The sequence below is a fragment of the Fragaria vesca genome, linkage group LG2, assembly GCF_000184155.1.
Source record: "Fragaria vesca subsp. vesca linkage group LG2, FraVesHawaii_1.0, whole genome shotgun sequence".
In the NCBI taxonomy this organism is placed as follows: Eukaryota; Viridiplantae; Streptophyta; class Magnoliopsida; order Rosales; family Rosaceae; genus Fragaria; species Fragaria vesca.
In genome coordinates this window covers 26,458,581-26,478,299 of record NC_020492.1, presented here as the reverse complement: position 1 = coordinate 26,478,299, position 19,719 = coordinate 26,458,581, and the positions used below count along the sequence as shown (strand labels likewise).

Below are 19,719 nucleotides of genomic sequence, written 5' to 3'. Positions count from 1 at the left end.
AATACTCCACGACATTTAATTGTTCAACCATGAACTATAGCATGCATTTATTTAAAATAAACGTCCACTCACAAATTTGGCCTAAGCCTGATGTCGATCTGGGGCCTCGTCTGCTCGAGCCTCCTCACGTCCTGTTCCAAATATAATATTAATTTCCCAACCAATAATCCAATATTTAATCAAAATAGGCAAAATTACCCGAGAACCATAAATACGCTCATCATTGCCTAACTTCGATATTCTTAAATCGGAACAATCCGAACTTAAATATCATACTCAACAGTCGTAAATACAACCTCTCCAAAATACGACTTAAATCCTACGGCCGGATTCTACATTAATTAACCGCCAAAAATACCAAACTTCGGAAATTCACAAACCTATCCAAATCTCATCCAAAAATTCCATAAATCACATCAATATACTCCTCTTAATATTCCACACTTAAAACCCTAAAAATCTCCTAACCGGCGGCGGCGCCGCCGGTGGCTCCGCCGGCAGCGGCGGCCGGAAGTCAATTCCGGCGACCTCCAAAACCTATGAAATTTTGACAGAATAATCCTCTCATCAAGCTCTACAACTTTCATAACTAGCACAAACACCAATTCCAAGCCTAACTAGGGCAATCGACTAAAAACATCAAAAACACCATAAAACTTCCACCTCAAATTTCTCCTTACCTAGCTCAAGAGGGAGTGAGTCCTTTTAGGGCAAGACTGCTGGGTTGGAGGGCTACAAAACCATACCAAGCTTGCCCGGATTGGTGGCCGGAGGAGGGAGTTCCGGCGAAATGCTTCCCGGTGTTTCCGGCGGGTTAGAGGCTCGGGGGCTAGGCCGGGGTGGGAGAGGAGGAGATGGGGGTCCGAACTGGGGTGGAGCGGCGGCCGGTGGCTGGCCGGACGGCGGCTGGACGATCCGGCAGGGGGGAAAGGGCACGGGAGAGAGGAGGAAGAGAAAAGAGAGAAGAAGAGAAAAAAAAGAAATGGGTTGGGCCTCCCAACCGGTCCACCCTTATCAACCCAACTCAAAAATAAAAACACCCCGAAAAATAATACCCGAATAAAAATTACCTTTTACTAGCTAAATTTACCATTTTTACCGTCGTCGTATTTTTCCTCATACGAATAATCCTCCGCACATAATCGTCCCCGAACCCCTCTAGGGACCACTTAAACTATTAACTCAAAGACGGAGACGGTAAAATTCATATTATAATCACGCTAGTAAATAAGGTAAAAATATAAGGGTCGGGATGTGACAACAAGTCTAGGTAGGTGGAAGCCCATGTTGCGCCACCGTGAAGGAGCATGATCGCCTGGAAGTCACGGCTGTGCCGCGGAGGTGTTCTCGCCGGAACTCCTTTTTCCGGCCAAAAAAATCAGAGCTACCGGTCTCGTCTTGAAGCTCTCCCTTCCAGCAGCAAACCCCTAAAAGGATTCGACCTAACTCGAGCTAGGTAAGGAGAATCAAAGGTTTGAAATTCTAAGGTTTGAAATTGAGATTTTTTTTTATGTTTGTCTTCGATTACCCTAGTTAGGCTTGAAATTGGACTTTGTGGTAGTTATGAAAGTTGTTTGGAATGTTGAGAGGAAAATTGTGTCAAAATTTGGTAGCCATTGGAGGTCGCCTGAAATTGGGCTGGCCAGCCGCCGCTGCCCGCGGAACAGACGGCGCCGCTGCCGCTTAGGGGTAGTTTTTCATGTTTTTGAGTTTGTTTTAATGAGAGGAGTTTAATGATGTAATGTTTGGAATTTTTGGAGGAGTTTTGGTTAGGTTTGGGATTTTTCAAAAATTGAGAATTTTGGCGGTTGTTATAGTGAAAATCTGGCCGTTGGATTTCCTTGGTATTTATTCTAGAATGTTAGAATTGATGAATTAAGGTTGTGGTGGAGTTTGGTGTGAATCCGGTAAGCTTAACCCTAGTAAGAGTAGTGGGTTAAGCGGAAGAGATTTGGGTGTTTATATTCAAGTATTTATTTTCCGGAATTGAAGTTTGGTCCTAAGCATATTTATTGTGCCAGGATACGAAGGGAACCTCGCTTGAGTGGTGATGTGGATATCGTCGGGCTTATGCTTAAATTTGTGAGTGGACATTTTGGTTTTAAATAAATATGCATGCAAGATTTTATAATTTATTATTTTATTTTCCGAACTTATATTATAATTTCGGCTTACGAAATGATCTTGGAAAGTATTTAAGTTTGAAGCATTGATTAATTATGGGTCATGATTTATGAATTTGAGCTCGGATTACTAATTTGGTATTTGAGTTTGGATATTCTTTATAAATTCTGGATTTCATTATGATTGCTTTAGTTGTGGACTTGAGATTTATATAAAAGATTTCCGAAAATGGGATTATCGGTAGTTCGCTATTTATAATTTTCGCATTTATTTGTGGAATATCGATCTTGACCTTGAGAATATTTTAGCGAGTATTTTGGTTTGAGATATTAATTACGATTTTTACTTGTTAATTAAACCTCGCTTATATTATGGCTTTGAGAATATTTTGACGTGTGAGACACGTCATTGAGTTTTAATATAATTTCTTATGATGATTTTCAAGTACGGTTGGGAACCGTAACCGTACCATTCATATGATCTTGGGGAAGTTTAATGGATTTAAGTGATGTCGTATGTTTTTAGTCACCAAAATATAGGGTCGCTTATATTTCATTACTAGCTAGCTTTATTAGCGGTCTTCACCATAGGTGAGTCGAGCGCTTAGCATGGGACACTACTATAGCCTGGGAGGCACCGATCAGATATTTTTATTTATTGTTAGCTAGCCTTATTAGCTGTCCTCACCATAGGTGAGTTTAGCACTTAGCGTGGGACGCTACTATGGTCTGGGAGGCACCGACCCGAGCCTTGGAGGCTCCTCTTACATGGTGATAACTTTTCCTGTTATTTTATTTTTCTCTGTTATGTATTTGATTAACCAGCGGGGTTGGTTTATCTCTTCTTACGAGATTTCTTTATTTGATTAACCAGCGGGATTGGTTTGTCCATTCTATTGGGTTTCTGGAATTTAAGTTATATGATTTACGAAAGTTGCGTGCAGCTAAGTTTTTAAAACTGAAATGTGGGAAAGTATTTAAATTACGTATTTTGTTAAATTGTTTAATTTATTTTTGTCCACTCACTCTAACGTTTTTAAATTACTTTCCCCTGGGCCTTTTGGTTTTAAATGCCCAGTATGCAGGATAAGTTTAAATGAGGTCGAGCGTACATGGAGTCGAGGCACAGTCAGGGGCTGCTTTCGCTTATTCGTTTTCATTGTTTTTCATTCATCTTTAGATATGCTCTGAAAGACCAGTAGTAAATTATTAAATGTCTTTGTTGTTGGTTGTGGGATGCTTTTAGATGATTAATTGATATATTGGGAGATGTGATGAACTTGGGGAGCATGAAGGCACCAGGAGTTGAGGATGGATGATTTTTAATAGAATTGTTTATTTGGAATTTTTCAGGTAAGGGTTGTTCATTTTCAAGATAGATTATGCTGAATTTTTAGTAAATTTTCCTTGAAGATAGATGGACCCCGCAGGATTTACTTCGGATTTCAGGGTGAAATTCAGGGTGGGTACTGACATAAACTCATTGTTAATTGAGTTTCCCAAGATTATTCATTTCAATTCGGATTTTATGTAGCTCGCGGTTTCTTTTATTTCATCAAGAATACCTACTATATTCATAGCATCAACATATAGATGACTATAATTGCAAATCCGAACCTGTTTCCTTTATGAGGCCATAGTTCATCATTTATATCCCTTCCCAACAAAGTAGTCACTTTTAATATAGTGAGTGTTTCAATTCTAATTGCAAACGCACTCCGTGGTTTAAAGTTACTTGAGTTGGATAGTGTAAGGCCATTAGGCCCTTTAATAAATATCTCTCAATTAAGATCCCCATGGAGATAACTAGTAACCACATCGATGAGTTGCATTCATTATGAGAGATTATGTCTCCTCGTAGTCAATCTAAAGCGTTGCGAGAAACCTTAGCGCCACTTGGCGAGCTTTGTTCTTCAAGGCTTCATTCTTCTCATTACATTTTTTGACAAAGACTTATTTATGTCCTACGGGCATTACACTTGATAAGGTTAGCACTACCAAAAACCAAATATCTGTCTCTTTGTCAGAGAATAGCTCTTCTTGGATATTGCACTTTTATTTAGGTCAATATGCTCTTTGTTGACATTCTTCAACATAACCTGGTTCAATATCATCGTGCTCTATAGTTTCTTGAGCAACAGTGCGAATATATCATCAATGTGTATACTCTTGTAATTCATTGAGATTTTGTCTCACGAATCATTTAAACATCGGAGTGTCCTCCAGTATTGATTCATGAACATAATTGTAATCAGAGACAATCTTATGACAGAGATTCACTACATTGATGATTATTAGGTTGTGCCTTACCCACCTTTTTCCTTTGGGCGAGTAAGTGCCCTCCCCCTCTTCCTTTAGGGAGCCACGACCTCAACTACACCTCCACTAAGTGTAGTTACATCGCCTCTATTTGCGGTGACGTGCACCTTATTGGGGACTTTTGACCTTGCAGGCATTTGCAGTTGGTATGTGTGATCTCGTCACTTGAGCAATATCTTTAAACGCATCAGGCATCGAAACTGTTACGTTCTAAATATTGATTATGTGGGGATCAGGATGAAACAGAGTGGGACAAACACGAAAATTCATGTCGTTCCCATAGATTATTCTTTTTCTTATCTCCCCCTACCGACGATAATATTGTCTTATAAAAGTGACAATCTGCAAATCGAGTTGTGAGATCGGTTGTAATTATTGGAGGTTCGTATCCAACATAAATACATATTCGTTTCTAAGGACCCATTTTTGATACATTGTGGGGGCACAATAGACACATATGTTGTGCAACCAAATATGTGTAAATCTCAGGCTCATGTCCAGTTACCAACTGGTACACATTAATTGGTTGACTAGTAGTGAGTCTAAAAATGAATAAGTAAGTATGTGTGCAATATTGCGTAACCCCAAACAGATATAGGCAGGTTTGTTTGCGTAACCAGTGCTCTAGCCACCATCGATGGTGGCTTCTGCTAGACCATTTTGTGTATGCAAATGGGGTACAAGATGCTTTACATCGATTCTGATAAACAAGCAATAATCATCAAATACTTTTGATGTGAACTCTTAGCATTGTCAAGTCCTATAGACTTGGTGATTAGGGTGGTGAACCCTTAGATGTATAAGATGTGCTAAGAGTTTTCAAATGCAGCATTTCTTGTGGATAATTATTCGACATGTGACTAGCGTATCGAAACATCCTCTAAAACCATAAAGTACTTTAATGGTCCGTCATTTCTGGATGGATAAGTCCACAATAATCACATTGTATTCTTTGAAATATTTTGGTTATCTTTAGCATAGGAAGGTCTCGATCCTATTTTTGCTAAAGAACAAGCTTTGCAAAATAAGTGATGTGTCTTTGAACTAATCAATAAGGTATAATGTGAGGCATGTTGCGTATATTTCGAGCTTATCACCGATAACTTACTGATCTTGACAGTAGAAGTTTAAGTAAACTAAGAAGATTACTTTTTGTAATTCCATAAATAAATTCGTAATAGGGTCTTGTTAAGGTTTCAAGATTATATCATGTGTTGTACCTGTCATGTGCTTGCAGAAGTGTACGGCTTATGTGAAGCTGTGAACCATATTAGGTATTGCAAAGCAACCTGGCTTTGCTTGGTAATTGGTTTTGCATGTTTCCTTGGGACACTACAACAAGATGGAGCAAAGGCCACACAAGATGTGTGGTCTTTAGAGGTGTTGCAAATCATCATGTGTGGCATTTTCCCTCATACCTCACCAATACCTACATTAATACCCTCATTTGCCACACTTAACAAAAAATACAACACCCCCAAAGGCCACACCAGGTGTGTGACCTTTGCTCCACATTGTTGTAGTGGAACAGATTACTTGCAAGCCTTTGTCTCATTAAAATTAGAAATATATATGGAGTCTATGAAAAGTTGCAAACAGGTCGGATTCTTGGATTGTTGAAATCGGTTATGTTGTCAAATTTTAATAACTTTGCAAGTGCACGAATCGTTTGTAGTATAGCTTATGCAAATACGAGGTCGTTCCAACTAGGGATGGATAACTAACTTTCAACTCTAACTAATTGACCAAAATATGCTAATGACTAACAAGAAAATAAGAAGATTTTTTTGTGATTTTTGTAAACAATGAGAAAAGAGTAAAACAAACTAGATGATTGATAGAATGTTGAAAAGGGTTTTGAACACAACGAGGGACAAACGCTAGGGCTTCTAACTTCACCGTCATAATCATATTCGAGTTCCTAGTCTTCTGATTACTATCTACTAAACCAGTGTTAAAATATGTTTTATTAATTTAAGGGTAAAATATTGTATAGTCGTTGTGGTTTAAAGTCGACATCTGTTTAGTCCTTATGGTATTATTTTAATCTGAATAGTCCTTAAAGTTACTATATTTCATCTAAATAGTCTTTATAATTTTATTTTAATCTAAATAGTTCTTAAAGTCATGATTTTTCATCCAAATAGTCCTTATGGCCTTTAACTGAGAAAATTGTCGGAAAGGCTTTTGGATGAAAAATCATGACTTTAAGGACTATTCATATTAAAATAAAACCATAAGGACTATTTAAATGAAAAATTGTGACTTTAAGGACTATTCAGATTAAAATAAAACTAGAAAGACTAAACAGATGTCGACTTCAAACCATAAGGACTAAACAAATTTCAATTCTTAATTTACATATATAAATGGTACCCTAAGTGATTTATATTAGAAGAACTAATTGCATATATAAAGTAGTAGATAAGTTTGCATCACTGTTTAAGCATATCGGTTAGCCATTCTGATTTAACTGTGCAATATCTGATTACATTTCCTAGGGCTATATATGTACAAAAAGAAAACTTCACCAACAGTGTCTCAACTCTTGTGTCTCAGTCAGTTTGATACCCAGACTTACAAAGCTGTCAATGTAGTACCTAAACTCCTACTTTGCTATCAATGACATACTTCCGTTAAATTTGGCAACTATTCCGTTATAGTGTAGTAAACAAAAAAGGGTAGATATTTCTTTTTAAGTTTTCTTATTACTTTATTTAATAAGACTAAGACTCACCACCATAAGAATTAGCCTTCAACATGCCACTATTTCACCTAACGACTTATTGTCTAAATAGTTACTTAATATGACGGAATCACTGTTGTTTTAGTATGGAAAATTCTTAATTCTTAAAAGCAAAGTATTTGTAAAATAGAAACACAAAGCAGACTCAAATATGCATATATTTATTAAATTTTTTTGTGACCAAATAATGGGTACAAGATAGAATTTATTTATTTCAACATAACTACAAATACAAAACCCAGAGCCTCATTCTCGGGTTAGGTATTCATAATTACAAGTACAAACACTTATTTGCAATAAAAACACACCACACTAGATGATTACAGCTGAAAACACTTCCACACAAATTAAAAAACTTTGAAAGAGAATAAGTTTAATAAAGATTTCATCTCTTCTACTAAGGGTGTGTTTGGTACAGTTGTGGCTTCCAAAAACAGCTGACTTTTACTTATTCTAAGAATAAGTAGCTGGAAAGCAAAATAACTGCGTGTTTGGTAAACTGGCTTTTCATAAGTGTTGCAAGTGTTACAAGTAGTGGTAAAGTGTTTGGTAAGTAAAAACTAAAAGTGTTTTGAGAATGTGCAATGACCCATTTGGACATGAGAAATCTTTTCTCTTTATTTACTTCTCAGTCATGGCCTATGGAATTCAATCCATATAAGTAGCATTTCTCAAGTACTCGTAATTTCTCCAGTTATTTTACTCTTTCTTGTGTATACCGTAATTTTCTAATATGTATGTGACCTCACACTTTTCCCAGGTTCACAACGATAAGATGAAAGGTTAAGAGAATTGATTAAGTGATAACTAGGAACCAAATAGAATAATCACAAGTTCATAACTATGGGATCAAATTAATAGGCAACATATATAGATTACACAAGACATCATCTGATTACAAAGCCTCCAAACTTGTACAACTAGCCATACATTGGCTATAAGTTACATCAACAACAAAAAACAATAACTTAACTTCACTTCACCTTGAGCCTCTTTCTTAACCTCTCTAGTTCCTTGACCATCTGACATGTTCCAACTGAGTTGAAATGTATCGATACGTGCATCTCCGTATTCTGAACACTTAGAAAATTATTTTAGAGTGTCGTGGTTGAAAAGAAATTGAGATGGTATTGAACTTATTATCTTTGATTACAACACAAGACCAGTTAAGTTATAATCTCTGTATTCCTATCAGACCACATATCATGACCTGTCATGTAGCAAAAATATCTCAGACCAAATGGATAAGAAGTGCAATTTGTTTTGCATCCACATAAGTTCTAGCAAACACGAATATTAAGAAAGACATTTGCGTACCATGCACTCTAAAGGAAGTAGATTACAATGGAAAAGAAGGTGGTTTTCTCAAATTAAATTCTTTTTGTTGAGCCAGTTGAGAAGTTACACTGTGATCTCTGTGTTGCTGGAATGAATGCTCCAATTATATAAAGCACTAGCACATTTAGCATGTCCTTTGATTTTACCACTAACAATTACTACTTCATGTTTCAAGCTGAGTATGTCTCACCAGAGTAAAAGAATATGTTTTTGATCACAAATGGCTCCACATAGTACCCATCAGCTTCAACTGTAAAATTGTGACCCTGCATAAAATTTTTTGTCAATTACAAATAATCTCAGGATGCCCAGTCCAAAAGGTATGATCCAATTGTTTCTAACTCCTCTTGATATCAAAGAAATTGAGATGCCTAATCAGTACATCCAACAAAGATCAATTGCAAAACAATCAAAATTTAACAATAGGAACAACAAAGATGAATTACAAAACCACATAAAAACTGCAACAAAGATGGTTTCCATCACTGTGTTGTGGACTTTATCAAGACTTGGTTGTAATCTTACCTAGCTTTTACATAAATCTACAATTCCTAATTATGAAGGTTAGGCTCAATAAAGAAAGTGTAAACTTTTTTTATGTGATTGTTGTAACGATCACATTTTTCACATTGATCAGAGCAAAGGTACAATGATCAAAAAACCCAAAACTACATACCTATCAATTTCTTCAAACCACAACAATCAAACAAATATTCAACTACAATCAATATAAGAATTTACCTTAAATAAAAATTACTCAAAATCTCTTTAAACCTACCAATTACTCATCAACTGAATTTGTAATACAAATAAACAATAAACAAGAATGAGTTCTACCTTCTATCCAAGTACAACCATTCAGCGGTGGAAGTGTGGAACTACCATGGAAATCAAGTAAACAATTTCCTGACTTCATATATCAGGTGCGAAAAGGGGAAGAAGAGAAATCACCAGAAAATCAAACGATCTCCTTCTTCTCTTTTATCCCAAGGTTGTGATTGACGTTTGTGAATTGTGAAGGAGAGTGGCAGAGTTGAAGAACTGAAAGAGAAGACGCAAATGAAGTAGCAGCAGCGTTTTCACAAATGATATTGGGTCGTAATTCATGTGAGCCATGAGGGGTACCCATTGGTATTTTAAAAGATTCATTAATTCATCGCTACAGTAGCGCGCTGCTTCTGCTTCCAAACTCAAGGTAGGAGTTGCTTTGGCTTTTGGCTTGAAAAGGCCAATGCTTCAAAGCAAAGCAGGACATTTTCAAAGTTACCAAACACTTTATGCAACTTTACTACAAAGTAAAGCAGCCTAAAAGCGGAAACAAACTCACCCTAATGCATATTCAATAGACCAGTTTGGTCCTAAGTTATTTATCTCTTGAACAACTATCAATGCATCTATTTCCAAAACAAGAGGGGTTGAAGTGATTTTCTAAGGGAGCTGAAATTTACATTCCCTAAATACAGACCACACTCATTTTGATTATTTTAGGGATGTGAAATCCACACACCCCAAATTGAAATCCACACACCCTTTTTCCTTTTTTGGTTAACACATTCACAAAAAGACAAAGTTTAAGTCACTAAAAGATAAAATTTAAATTACCAAAAAAAGAAAAAGGGTGTGTGGATTTCAATTTAGGGTGTGTGGATTTCACAACTCTTATTTTATTATATTTTCTTTAAGTTGTCTTTCCATTTGCCAAAAATACCCTCAATCACTTACACAGTGCATACCTCGTCGTCTTCTCTCTCCTCAAACTCTTGTTGCTTATTTCTTTATGGTTCTTACTTTGCTTGAGAGTTGTTTTAATATCTAAGGATCTTTTGATTTAATTGTTAAGACTCAATTTAATAGGGTTCATGGCGAGGGAGCTCATGGTAAAGGTTGATGCACTCTGTAATTGGTTTTTTGTCCTCCTATTTGCATTTAAATCAGAATGGCTTTAGCAATGATGAAGGGATTGGTTTAATTGAGATTACATGAATGTGTACTCTTATCTAAAAACGTAAGCTTTTGATTTCTTGTTGAAAGAAGTACCTAGTCCATAACAATGCAAACTGGGCAAAGGGTTTGCGTTGCAATCTTTTATATTTCTTAATTAACTTCATCATCATAGAGAATCAATCAAAGGAACACAATCTTGTTATGAATTCTTTCTTAATCGATAAGACACTATACTCAAGAAGAGAAATGCAAACCAACATCATATATATATATGATGAGTTAAGAAAACTGTTGGTGATGATAGTATTTCAACCCAGATAGAGGTTCATTTTCAGTTAAAGAGAAAAGGTGGGGATTAGTAGAGATGTGATTTTGCAAAATTTTAGGGGTCATTTGGTAAAAATAACTTACAGGGAGTGTGGTTTGTAAATTAAAGAGTGCAAATTTCAGCTCTATTTTATAATTATTAATACATAATGTGCACATATAGTGTAATCTTATCTTATATGTGAAGATCACCATACATATGTCTTAACGTCATCTGATCTTAGACCATCCACATAATATCTTATATCTACAAGCCATATAAATGAAGATTGTTGCCCGAAACACACTACACAAAATTCTGAAAGTCTTGGACTCACCGGAATCGTAAACCATAAGCTCCTAATTGTGAACATCGTAACTTTGTTATCATCAAGGATTAAAATATCGGTATCGGTGTATCTATTGGTCATTTGAAGAAAAAAAAACAGATATTGGATATATCGGGGAAATCCAGGAAAAAATATCAGGATTTTGGGAAGAATTTTTTTTTTCTGAAATATTTAATTTATTGGATTTACATATAAATATTACAAACGTCAACTTCATCTACATCCAAAATGAGAATCTAGGTTGTTGATAAAACGCACGCTGATCCATAAAAGTATAATAATCAGACAAAGACATATGACTCAAATAGTACGAATTGTAGTGTTGAATATGATAATCATATATGTCTTTGGAGCAACCGACTGTTTCCCCTATAAATAGATAGTAAGGATGAATCCAACTAGATGACTGATCACTGACTTCCGTACATTGATTATAGCCGTAAACATTATAGCCATATTGATTATTGCCTTCTTGGGATTCATTTGAGGTTCCAATCCCACTACCTAAACTGATAGACTCAAAACTTAGCACAACTGAAGCAACATCTTGATCATCATTCGAACCTTTAGTCCTCCTCCCATACATAGTATCCTCTTGCGCTCCATACGGCCATACCTAGTACTTCAATAGCCATGATCATGGGAGGCATGATTATAATTTTCTTCAGATGAAAAATTGTTCAATCCACTAACTGTAGAAGATTGTCCATATACAAACCCGGTATTTCCACCACTTTTTCCGCTTCCACCGTCTTCATCATCATCTTCTCGAGACCACCACTCTTCATTAGGATACACCTCGAGAGAATTACTTCTCTTCTGGAAATCACTCAAGACCCTCACGCTTCATTGGGATATACCTCGAGGAAATTACTTCTATCCTAGATATCACTCCAGACCCACACTCTTTATTGAGATATACCTTGAAGGAATTACTTTTATTCTAGATATACCTCGAGGGAATTTCTCTTCCGGAAATCACTCAAGAGTCAAGACCCTCACTCTTCATTGGGATATACCTTGAGGGAATTACTCGAGACCCACACTCTTCATTGAGATATACCTCGAGGAAATTACTTCTATCCTAAATATCACTCGAGACCCACACTCTTCATTGAGATATACCTTGAGAGAATTACTTCTCTTCCGAATATCATTTCAGTTTTTTTTTACAAATATTTTTTAATATATCAGAAATATCATAAATATCAGAGATATTTCCTAAATATCAGAGACGATATCAGAGAAATATCGGGAAAATATCATAGATACGATGAAAGATAAGATATTGATCCCTTATAGATATATCGGTACCTTAAAAAAAAAAAATATCGGATATATTACAGATATTTTAATCTTTAATTATCATACACCCGAACGAAACAAGTCGTGGACTCACCGGTAACAACAAACTTGCTCACGTTGCGCTTACTTTCAAACTTCAAACTTTAAATTCGAATTATCACTTCTTTGTTGTAATATTACAATTTTGAAGGAAAAAAAATTTAAAAAAATATATAAATAGACTGAGTCAATCAGGTTCAAAACTGGCCCGTGAGACTTGGATTCGATCGAGATCGGAGTAGAGAGCGCGCAGGGCCCTAATCGGGGACGGACATGGCGATACTCTACGCCGTCGTCGCTCGTGGCACCGTCGTGCTGGCCGAGTTTAGCGCCGTCACCGGAAACACAGGCGCCGTGGCTCGCCGGATCTTAGAGAAGCTCCCGCCGGACGCCGATTCCAGGGTTTGCTTCTCCCAGGATCGGTACATCTTCCACATACTCACCTTGGATGGCCTCATCTTTCTCTGCATGGCCAACGACACTTTCGGCAGTGAGTTCTAGCTTCGATTCATGTCGTTTTTCGAATTTCGCTGTGTTTTGGTGTTTGATTGGTTTAGTTGTGGTTGTTTTGATGCAGGGAGGATACCGTTTGCGTATTTGGAGGATGTGCACATGAGATTCATGAAGAATTACGGCAGAGTTGCGCCTTATGCTCCTGCTTATGCGATGAACGACGAGTTTTCGAGAGTGCTGCACCAGCAAATGGAGTTTTTCTCCAGCAATCCCAGTGCTGATACTCTCAACCGTGTGAGAGGCGAAGTTGGTGAGGCAAGTATTATTGTGCTCGTCTTTGATTTTCCGTTACGAGTCTTGGAAATGTTTGTGTTGACAATGAACAAATGATGGAAATATTGTAAAAAATTTGGCCAAAGATTTTGTGTTTTTTGGAAGTGTTAGTTTGAGCTAGTGGCGAAGTTGATATATGACTGTGGAGATTTGTTCCCCCACTCTAATAATTGGTTTCCTTAACTAATAGTGTAAGCTAGAGATGAAATTGATGATATGACATGTTGAGGTTTTATTGAAAGACTTGAAATGACAAGCAAAAAGTTACACTGCAAGCTGCAAATAATGAAAATGATGGAAATTATATTTGAAAAGTTCATGTAGCTATTGTTTTTAAGTTCAGGAGCTAGTTTCGTTGGACACGATTTTTGCATGATACAGGGACTTCAAAACTGTTTTCATTAACTTTTTGGGTCTGCTATGGCCTGCGTTTTTCTATTATTTCCTTATGTTTGGTTGTTGATTGCTCTTGAAAATCTCTGTTTGTTCTCACAATGAGTTATCTGATATCCAGATACGAACTATAATGGTCGACAACATAGAAAAGATTTTGGAGAGAGGCGACCGAATTGAACTCCTTGTTGACAAAACTGCAACTATGCAAGACAGTGCATTTCACTTCAAGAAACAGTCAAAGCGCCTTCGTCAAGCTCTGTGGATGAAAAATGCCAAACTCTTGTAAGTACTTTTTATTTGCTAATATACCATAGATCTAATCTAATCTTAGGAGGATTAAGTCATACACTAAATATGAAATTATGTGCTTTAGAGACCTGGAAAGACAAGTCTTTAAAAAAGTGAAAAGTGTTAGAAGAGAAATAACCAAAGAGACCAGTTAATCAGTTGGTATGGAATTTTCTGTACAGTTTTCAAGACACATGTTGTTTTTGTTGGATCAAGCTTGTACTTTTTCCAAGGGATCTTCTGTCAGTCATAAATAACAAGATTTTTGGCATTCGTAGAAGTCATTAATCAATATTGTATAATGTTTGCACTATTTTTGGCATCTGTAGCTCTGCACAAATCTCATTGTCTGCTGTTAATCCCGGTAATGAGATCGCAGGTGGTTTATATCAAAACAATGTGTGTCAACTGATTCATGGGAATTGTTTGGTGTAATTTTAAAAAACTTTACTGAAGTGAGTCCAAATTTTCTCTAGTCTTCTTTCTTTTAGGCCTACAACCGGAACTCGACCAGGTGAATTATAGAGCTGCGCCAAGGATAGAATCATAATCAGCCTCCATCTGTTTTAGGAGAAATGTACCTGTTCCCTTCTGGAGCTTTTTGGGAGGTGGGGGCAAAAATTTATAGGCAGAAGCCAAAATTCTTAAGTTTTATTATCAAATAACCGAGGTCTCAGAAGAATATGGCACACATCAATGGGTGTATATCGCATTTTGAAATTTGTATTTTATCAATGCCACTCAATGAGGAGCTAGTGCCAGTAGTGAACTGAAGCTTGGCGGGTGCATCTTCAGATTCAGATTTAGAGGGGGGGGTTGTGTGGTATAGAAAAAGCTAAAATTCCTATCTAAACGGATACGTATTATTATAGCTGCTGTAGTCTCAGCAAAGCTAGAGAATATAGACAATGGTGGGAGGAAAAAGAGAACAAGGTAGACAGGAAGATACTGAGGCACCATTCCTCCAATAGCTCTTTTACTTGATTACCAATTTTTGCCTTGGTTGGCTGCCCATAGCCTCCTGTATAGGTTTCAATTACAGCTCCTTTGCGCTTGTAGAAAAACCAAAAGAGTGAAACTAACGAGTGACCCTTTCTAGGGGCCTTAGTTCAAGCTTGCAATAACTAAAAGGGCATTCTTTTGTACCAATAGCTTTGATCTCTAGCTTCCATAGAGGGTGCTTCTCTTCTAACCAACTTGGGCTACAAGAACAAAGAAAAGCTAAAACTGTTCCATTGTTAAAATAAAAAATTGCGGATGCCAAAAGACTGAAATTTTTAGTGGGGAAGAAAGAAGTAATTATCCTTAAGATATGCATGCTGGGAAGTGACTAGTGTAATCATGAATAGCCAGCAAAATCGGAATCCTGCTTTTTTAATCAAGTGAGTGTTAGGAATTTGAATGAGGTTAGGACTTGCTCTAGAGATAGGATGAGTGGAACCAAATGAATTTGAATGGGAAGCATTGCAGTAGCAACAGCAAAATGGTTGAGTGATTCACAGAAAGAGATGCGAGAGATGGGGTGAGAGAAGAGGGTTGTTTGAAGTTGGAGTTTACTAGTTTAGTAAACCTTCTGTTTTGTTTTCATTGTTCTACTTTGCTTTTAATAATTTCAAAAGAAATGGAATGAATATATCACACCTGTAGGAAAGATTGGCGGCTTTTTCAACTTAAGGAGAGTTGGAAGGAAATGTCATTTCTTGTATTTTAGTCTAAAGTAAAACTCTCACTAGAACAGCCAATCTCTATTGTAGTCACTCTCTAATTCCAGCATCCCTGACATGGGTTGCAGTTTGAGAAGTCAAATCATACCTGTAAATCTTCTTGTTTGTCATTTGCAAGCTTCCCATTCTTTTTCTTCTTTCAAATTTACCTAGTAGATTCACTGATTTGTTGCCATTGTTTTGAATATATCAGTTCGTTCTCAGATCTTTTGTGAAAGAATACTTGATCATGCTTTTCTAATAGTGCTAAGAACTCATCTAAGATATCAACCTCTGAAGAGAATAAATCTGTGGACTATTGTTATTTTCGAATGCAGATCTCTATTCTGTTTCATGGTGCCCTTCTTTTCTTGTAGTGGTCATCATGTTTTATGTTACTGATGATATTATGTTTATTAGAAAATGAAATAAATATAACCCATGCGTTTTTTCTTGCTGAATTCTCCTGCTTGTCAAACAAAAGTTTCTAGATGGAAAGTAATTCTATGATTGTTTCAGGACATTGAAAATTGTTTAATTTGCACAGGGCCCTGTTGACATGTTTGATTGTTGTGTTCCTGTACATTATCATTGCTGCTTGTTGTGGAGGAATCACGTTACCGTCCTGCAGATCTTGATTAATTCCCGTATTTGTGTATGTAACAAAAACTGTTAAGACAATCTCCATCATTCTATATTCAAAAGGAAATCAGTGCTTAACGGGTTCACTTTTTTTTGTTTTTTGTTTTAGTTGTATATGAAAGTAATTTATTTGTAGCTTGTAATATTTTCTTTGCAACTTAACTTGGAATGTCGGGTTCCTCAAAAAGTCTGTGACGTTGTTTTTCCAGTGTCGCATTATAATATCATCTCGGTATTTTATGAACACCGGGACATGGATGAATGACTTCACTTGTTACGAATGGAAAATCATAAAACACCGCTAGTTGTATTTGATGATTCAAGTTTTCAAGTTCATCAATCCCATATTCTCTTCTATTTTACCCGTTTTGGAAACCTTCCTTTTCACACATTGCACATCATCTTTATGAGGAACCCAATTCATGCAGCACCTGATTTGAATGAACTCAGTTGATGTGAAATTGACATTCTCCCCTCGCTTAATCAGCTCGAGTCTCAGGAATTTGGACAATATTTGCTTCAAGATCATAGGATGATCACATCTTTATTTTTTGACAATATAAATGCTCTCTGTTCTTGTAGTTTAGATTCCAGTCAAACAAATACCCCCGCCGGATACATCAAACTAGACCTGAAAATGAGGCGGCTTCAATTAGGCAATTACCAAATCAAGGCGGCTTCAATTGTTTCAGTAACGCATGTGGGTGGAGTTTCATGCATGTCTAAATGCCCGACAAATGGCCTGCAGCACGTTTACCCCACACAAATGCTGCTCTACCCAAGTTTTAGAAAAGCATCACTTTCATACTACTGCTTTAGATTCCCATTCTGTCTCTATCTCCCATTCTTCTTCTATTATATAACCTCTGTCCCTCTTCTCTGTCATCTTCATCCCACTCTATGATGGACACCCTCGTCAGATTGTTTCCACCACCACCACCACTGCTACTACCAACCAAGATCAGTCAACTCTTCCATGCATCCAGCCCTCCATGCTCTTTCCCCAAACCCCATTACACAGGAAAGAGATTTTCCAGAGTCCAAAGCAGCAAGTATGGGAATTTCCTGGACTTGAAACCAGAGTCAACACCTGAAGTGTTGGATTTTGATCTGCCCCGGTTGGACCCGAGTAGCCGGTCTCGAGTGGATGTGATCATCATCGGCACAGGGCCTGCTGGTCTTCGTTTAGCTGAGCAAGTGTCACAGTATGGCATCAAGGTATGTTGTGTTGATCCTTCACCTCTTTCTATGTGGCCAAATAACTATGGTGTATGGGTTGATGAGTTTGAGAGCTTGGAGCTTGAAAGTTGTTTAGACAAAACATGGCCTATGGCTTGTGTTCATATTGATGATAATAAGACCAAGTATTTAGACCGTCCTTATGGTCGGGTCAGTAGAAAGAAGCTCAAGAAATTGTTGATGGAGAGGTGTCTCTCCAATGGAGTCAAATTTCACAAGGCCAAGGTTTGGAAAATTGAGCACAAAGAGTTTGAGTCTTTGATTGTGTGTGATGATGGGAATGAGTTGAAGGCAAGCTTAGTTGTTGATGCTAGTGGTTTTGCAAGTAGTTTCATAGAGTATGATAAGCCAAGGAATCATGGGTATCAGATTGCTCATGGTATTTTGGCTGAAGTGGAAGGTCACCCCTTTGACTTGGATAAGATGGTTCTTATGGATTGGAGGGATTCTCATCTAGGGAATGAACCTTACTTGCGTACTGGTAATTCTAGGTTCCCTGCTTTTCTGTATGCAATGCCATTTGATTCCAACTTGGTATTTTTGGAAGAGACTTCACTGGTTAGTAGGCCGGTTTTATCTTACATGGAGATCAAGAAAAGAATGGTGGCAAGGCTAAGGCATTTGGGGATTCGAGTGAAGAGGATATTGGAGGTTGAGAAGTGTGTGGTTCCAATGGGAGGCCCGCTCCCTCGGATACCTCAAAGCGTTATGGCAATTGGAGGGACTTCTGGGATTGTCCACCCTTCAACTGGTTACATGGTGGCTCGGACAATGGCTCTAGCACCGGTACTAGCTGAGGCCATTGCAGAGTGCCTTGGTTCAACTCGAATGATCCGAGGGAAATCGCTTCATGAACGAGCGTGGAATGGTTTGTGGACAACTGAGAGGAGATGTGTAAGGCAATATTACTCTTTTGGGATGGAAACTTTGTTGAAGCTTGATCTTAATGGAAGTAGAAGGTTTTTTGATGCTTTCTTTGACTTGGATCCTTATTACTGGCAAGGATTCCTCTCCTCAAGGTTGTCTCTTAGAGAGCTTGCCTTGTTGAGTTTATCTCTGTTTGGCCATGCCTCATTTCCGTCTAGGTTCGATATTGTTTCCAAGTGTCCTGTGCCCTTTGTTAAAATGATCAGTAATCTAGCACTAGAAACCATGTAAAATGTAATACTTAACCAAGTGTGAGAGAATTTACTTGCAATCTTGCATTTTTGTTCATCTCTAGTCTTCACTTGTATAATAGTTTGAAACAAACTATTGGTTTAATACCAATCTGTTGATAGTTTGTTACTTCCAAATTCTAGAGTGCTTCTCTAGACATGCTACATAAAAAAGGAATCCTTACCACTGCTTGGAAAACTCAAACTGAGGATCATGCTCAGTTTTGGTTACTCTAAATCTAAATGCGACTAGCTAGCTAAAGATGAATGACATGAATCCTTGGTACAATTGAAATTTTTCCTTCATTTCACATCGATTCCTGTGGAGTTGTTTGTGCATAACCCATAAGGTAACTATTCTTCCCCCACCAATTCATGGAATTCAAGCTCCATTGTGGATAGGTAGTCAGTGGTGATTTATAATTTTATCAGACTTTAATTTGTGACGGGTTGAAAAAACTGACTCAAAGATAAAGGCGTTCAACAAAGTCGTCACAAAATGAGATATTTATGACTTACATCTGAGAAAGATAAATTTACATGGAAGAAAGGTAACATCATGTAGAAGCTAAAAAGAATGCATCACAGTGACATGAAAAAATGTACCTCATTCCCTATATTTGATCTAACATACATAGATAAATAGTCAAAATTTCTTGTTGAATTATAAATGTCACACCGAGTTGTTGTCTACGGTCAGTGAGCCGTGTGCTGTTTAGTTAGGTAGTTTAATTGACAAATTTGAGTTCATATGTTCAATTCTCACTTACATATATAAGAATAATAACGATCGTGATGAAGAATAAAGTGTAGAGACAAAGAGATAGCAAGAGAGTCATCTTATTCATTGATAGGAGCCCTTTATATAGGGAATTACACAATACCAATATGGTAAGGATATGAATACATAGATCTAGTCTAACTACATATCCTATTGGCATAAGGCCAAGGCACACAGTAGAGATATCCTAGAACACTCCCCCTTGTGCCGCGCGCTGATATGCCGATGGTGCTGATCTGTTGCCTCGTCAAAAACCT

The 19,719-nt window shown here is 37.2% G+C and overlaps 2 protein-coding genes across 2 annotated transcripts; both read left to right on the top strand.

Moving 5' to 3' along the window:
• Positions 1-12,631: 12,631 nt before the first annotated feature.
• On the top strand, positions 12,632-16,545 carry LOC101301068 (vesicle-associated membrane protein 714-like). The gene is made up of 4 exons (XM_004291532.1): positions 12,632-12,960; positions 13,048-13,238; positions 13,771-13,934; positions 16,191-16,545. The coding sequence occupies exons 1-4, from the start codon at positions 12,744-12,746 to the stop codon at positions 16,279-16,281; spliced, it is 663 nt and encodes a 220-aa protein (XP_004291580.1). The 5' UTR covers positions 12,632-12,743; the 3' UTR covers positions 16,282-16,545.
• A 403-nt stretch (positions 16,546-16,948) lies between these two features.
• LOC101300786 (capsanthin/capsorubin synthase, chromoplast-like) lies at positions 16,949-18,810 on the top strand. Its single transcript, XM_004291531.1, has one exon. It carries the CDS (start codon positions 17,186-17,188, stop codon positions 18,680-18,682), a length of 1,497 nt encoding a protein of 498 aa, XP_004291579.1. The 5' UTR covers positions 16,949-17,185; the 3' UTR covers positions 18,683-18,810.
• The last annotated feature ends 909 nt before the right edge of the window (positions 18,811-19,719 follow it).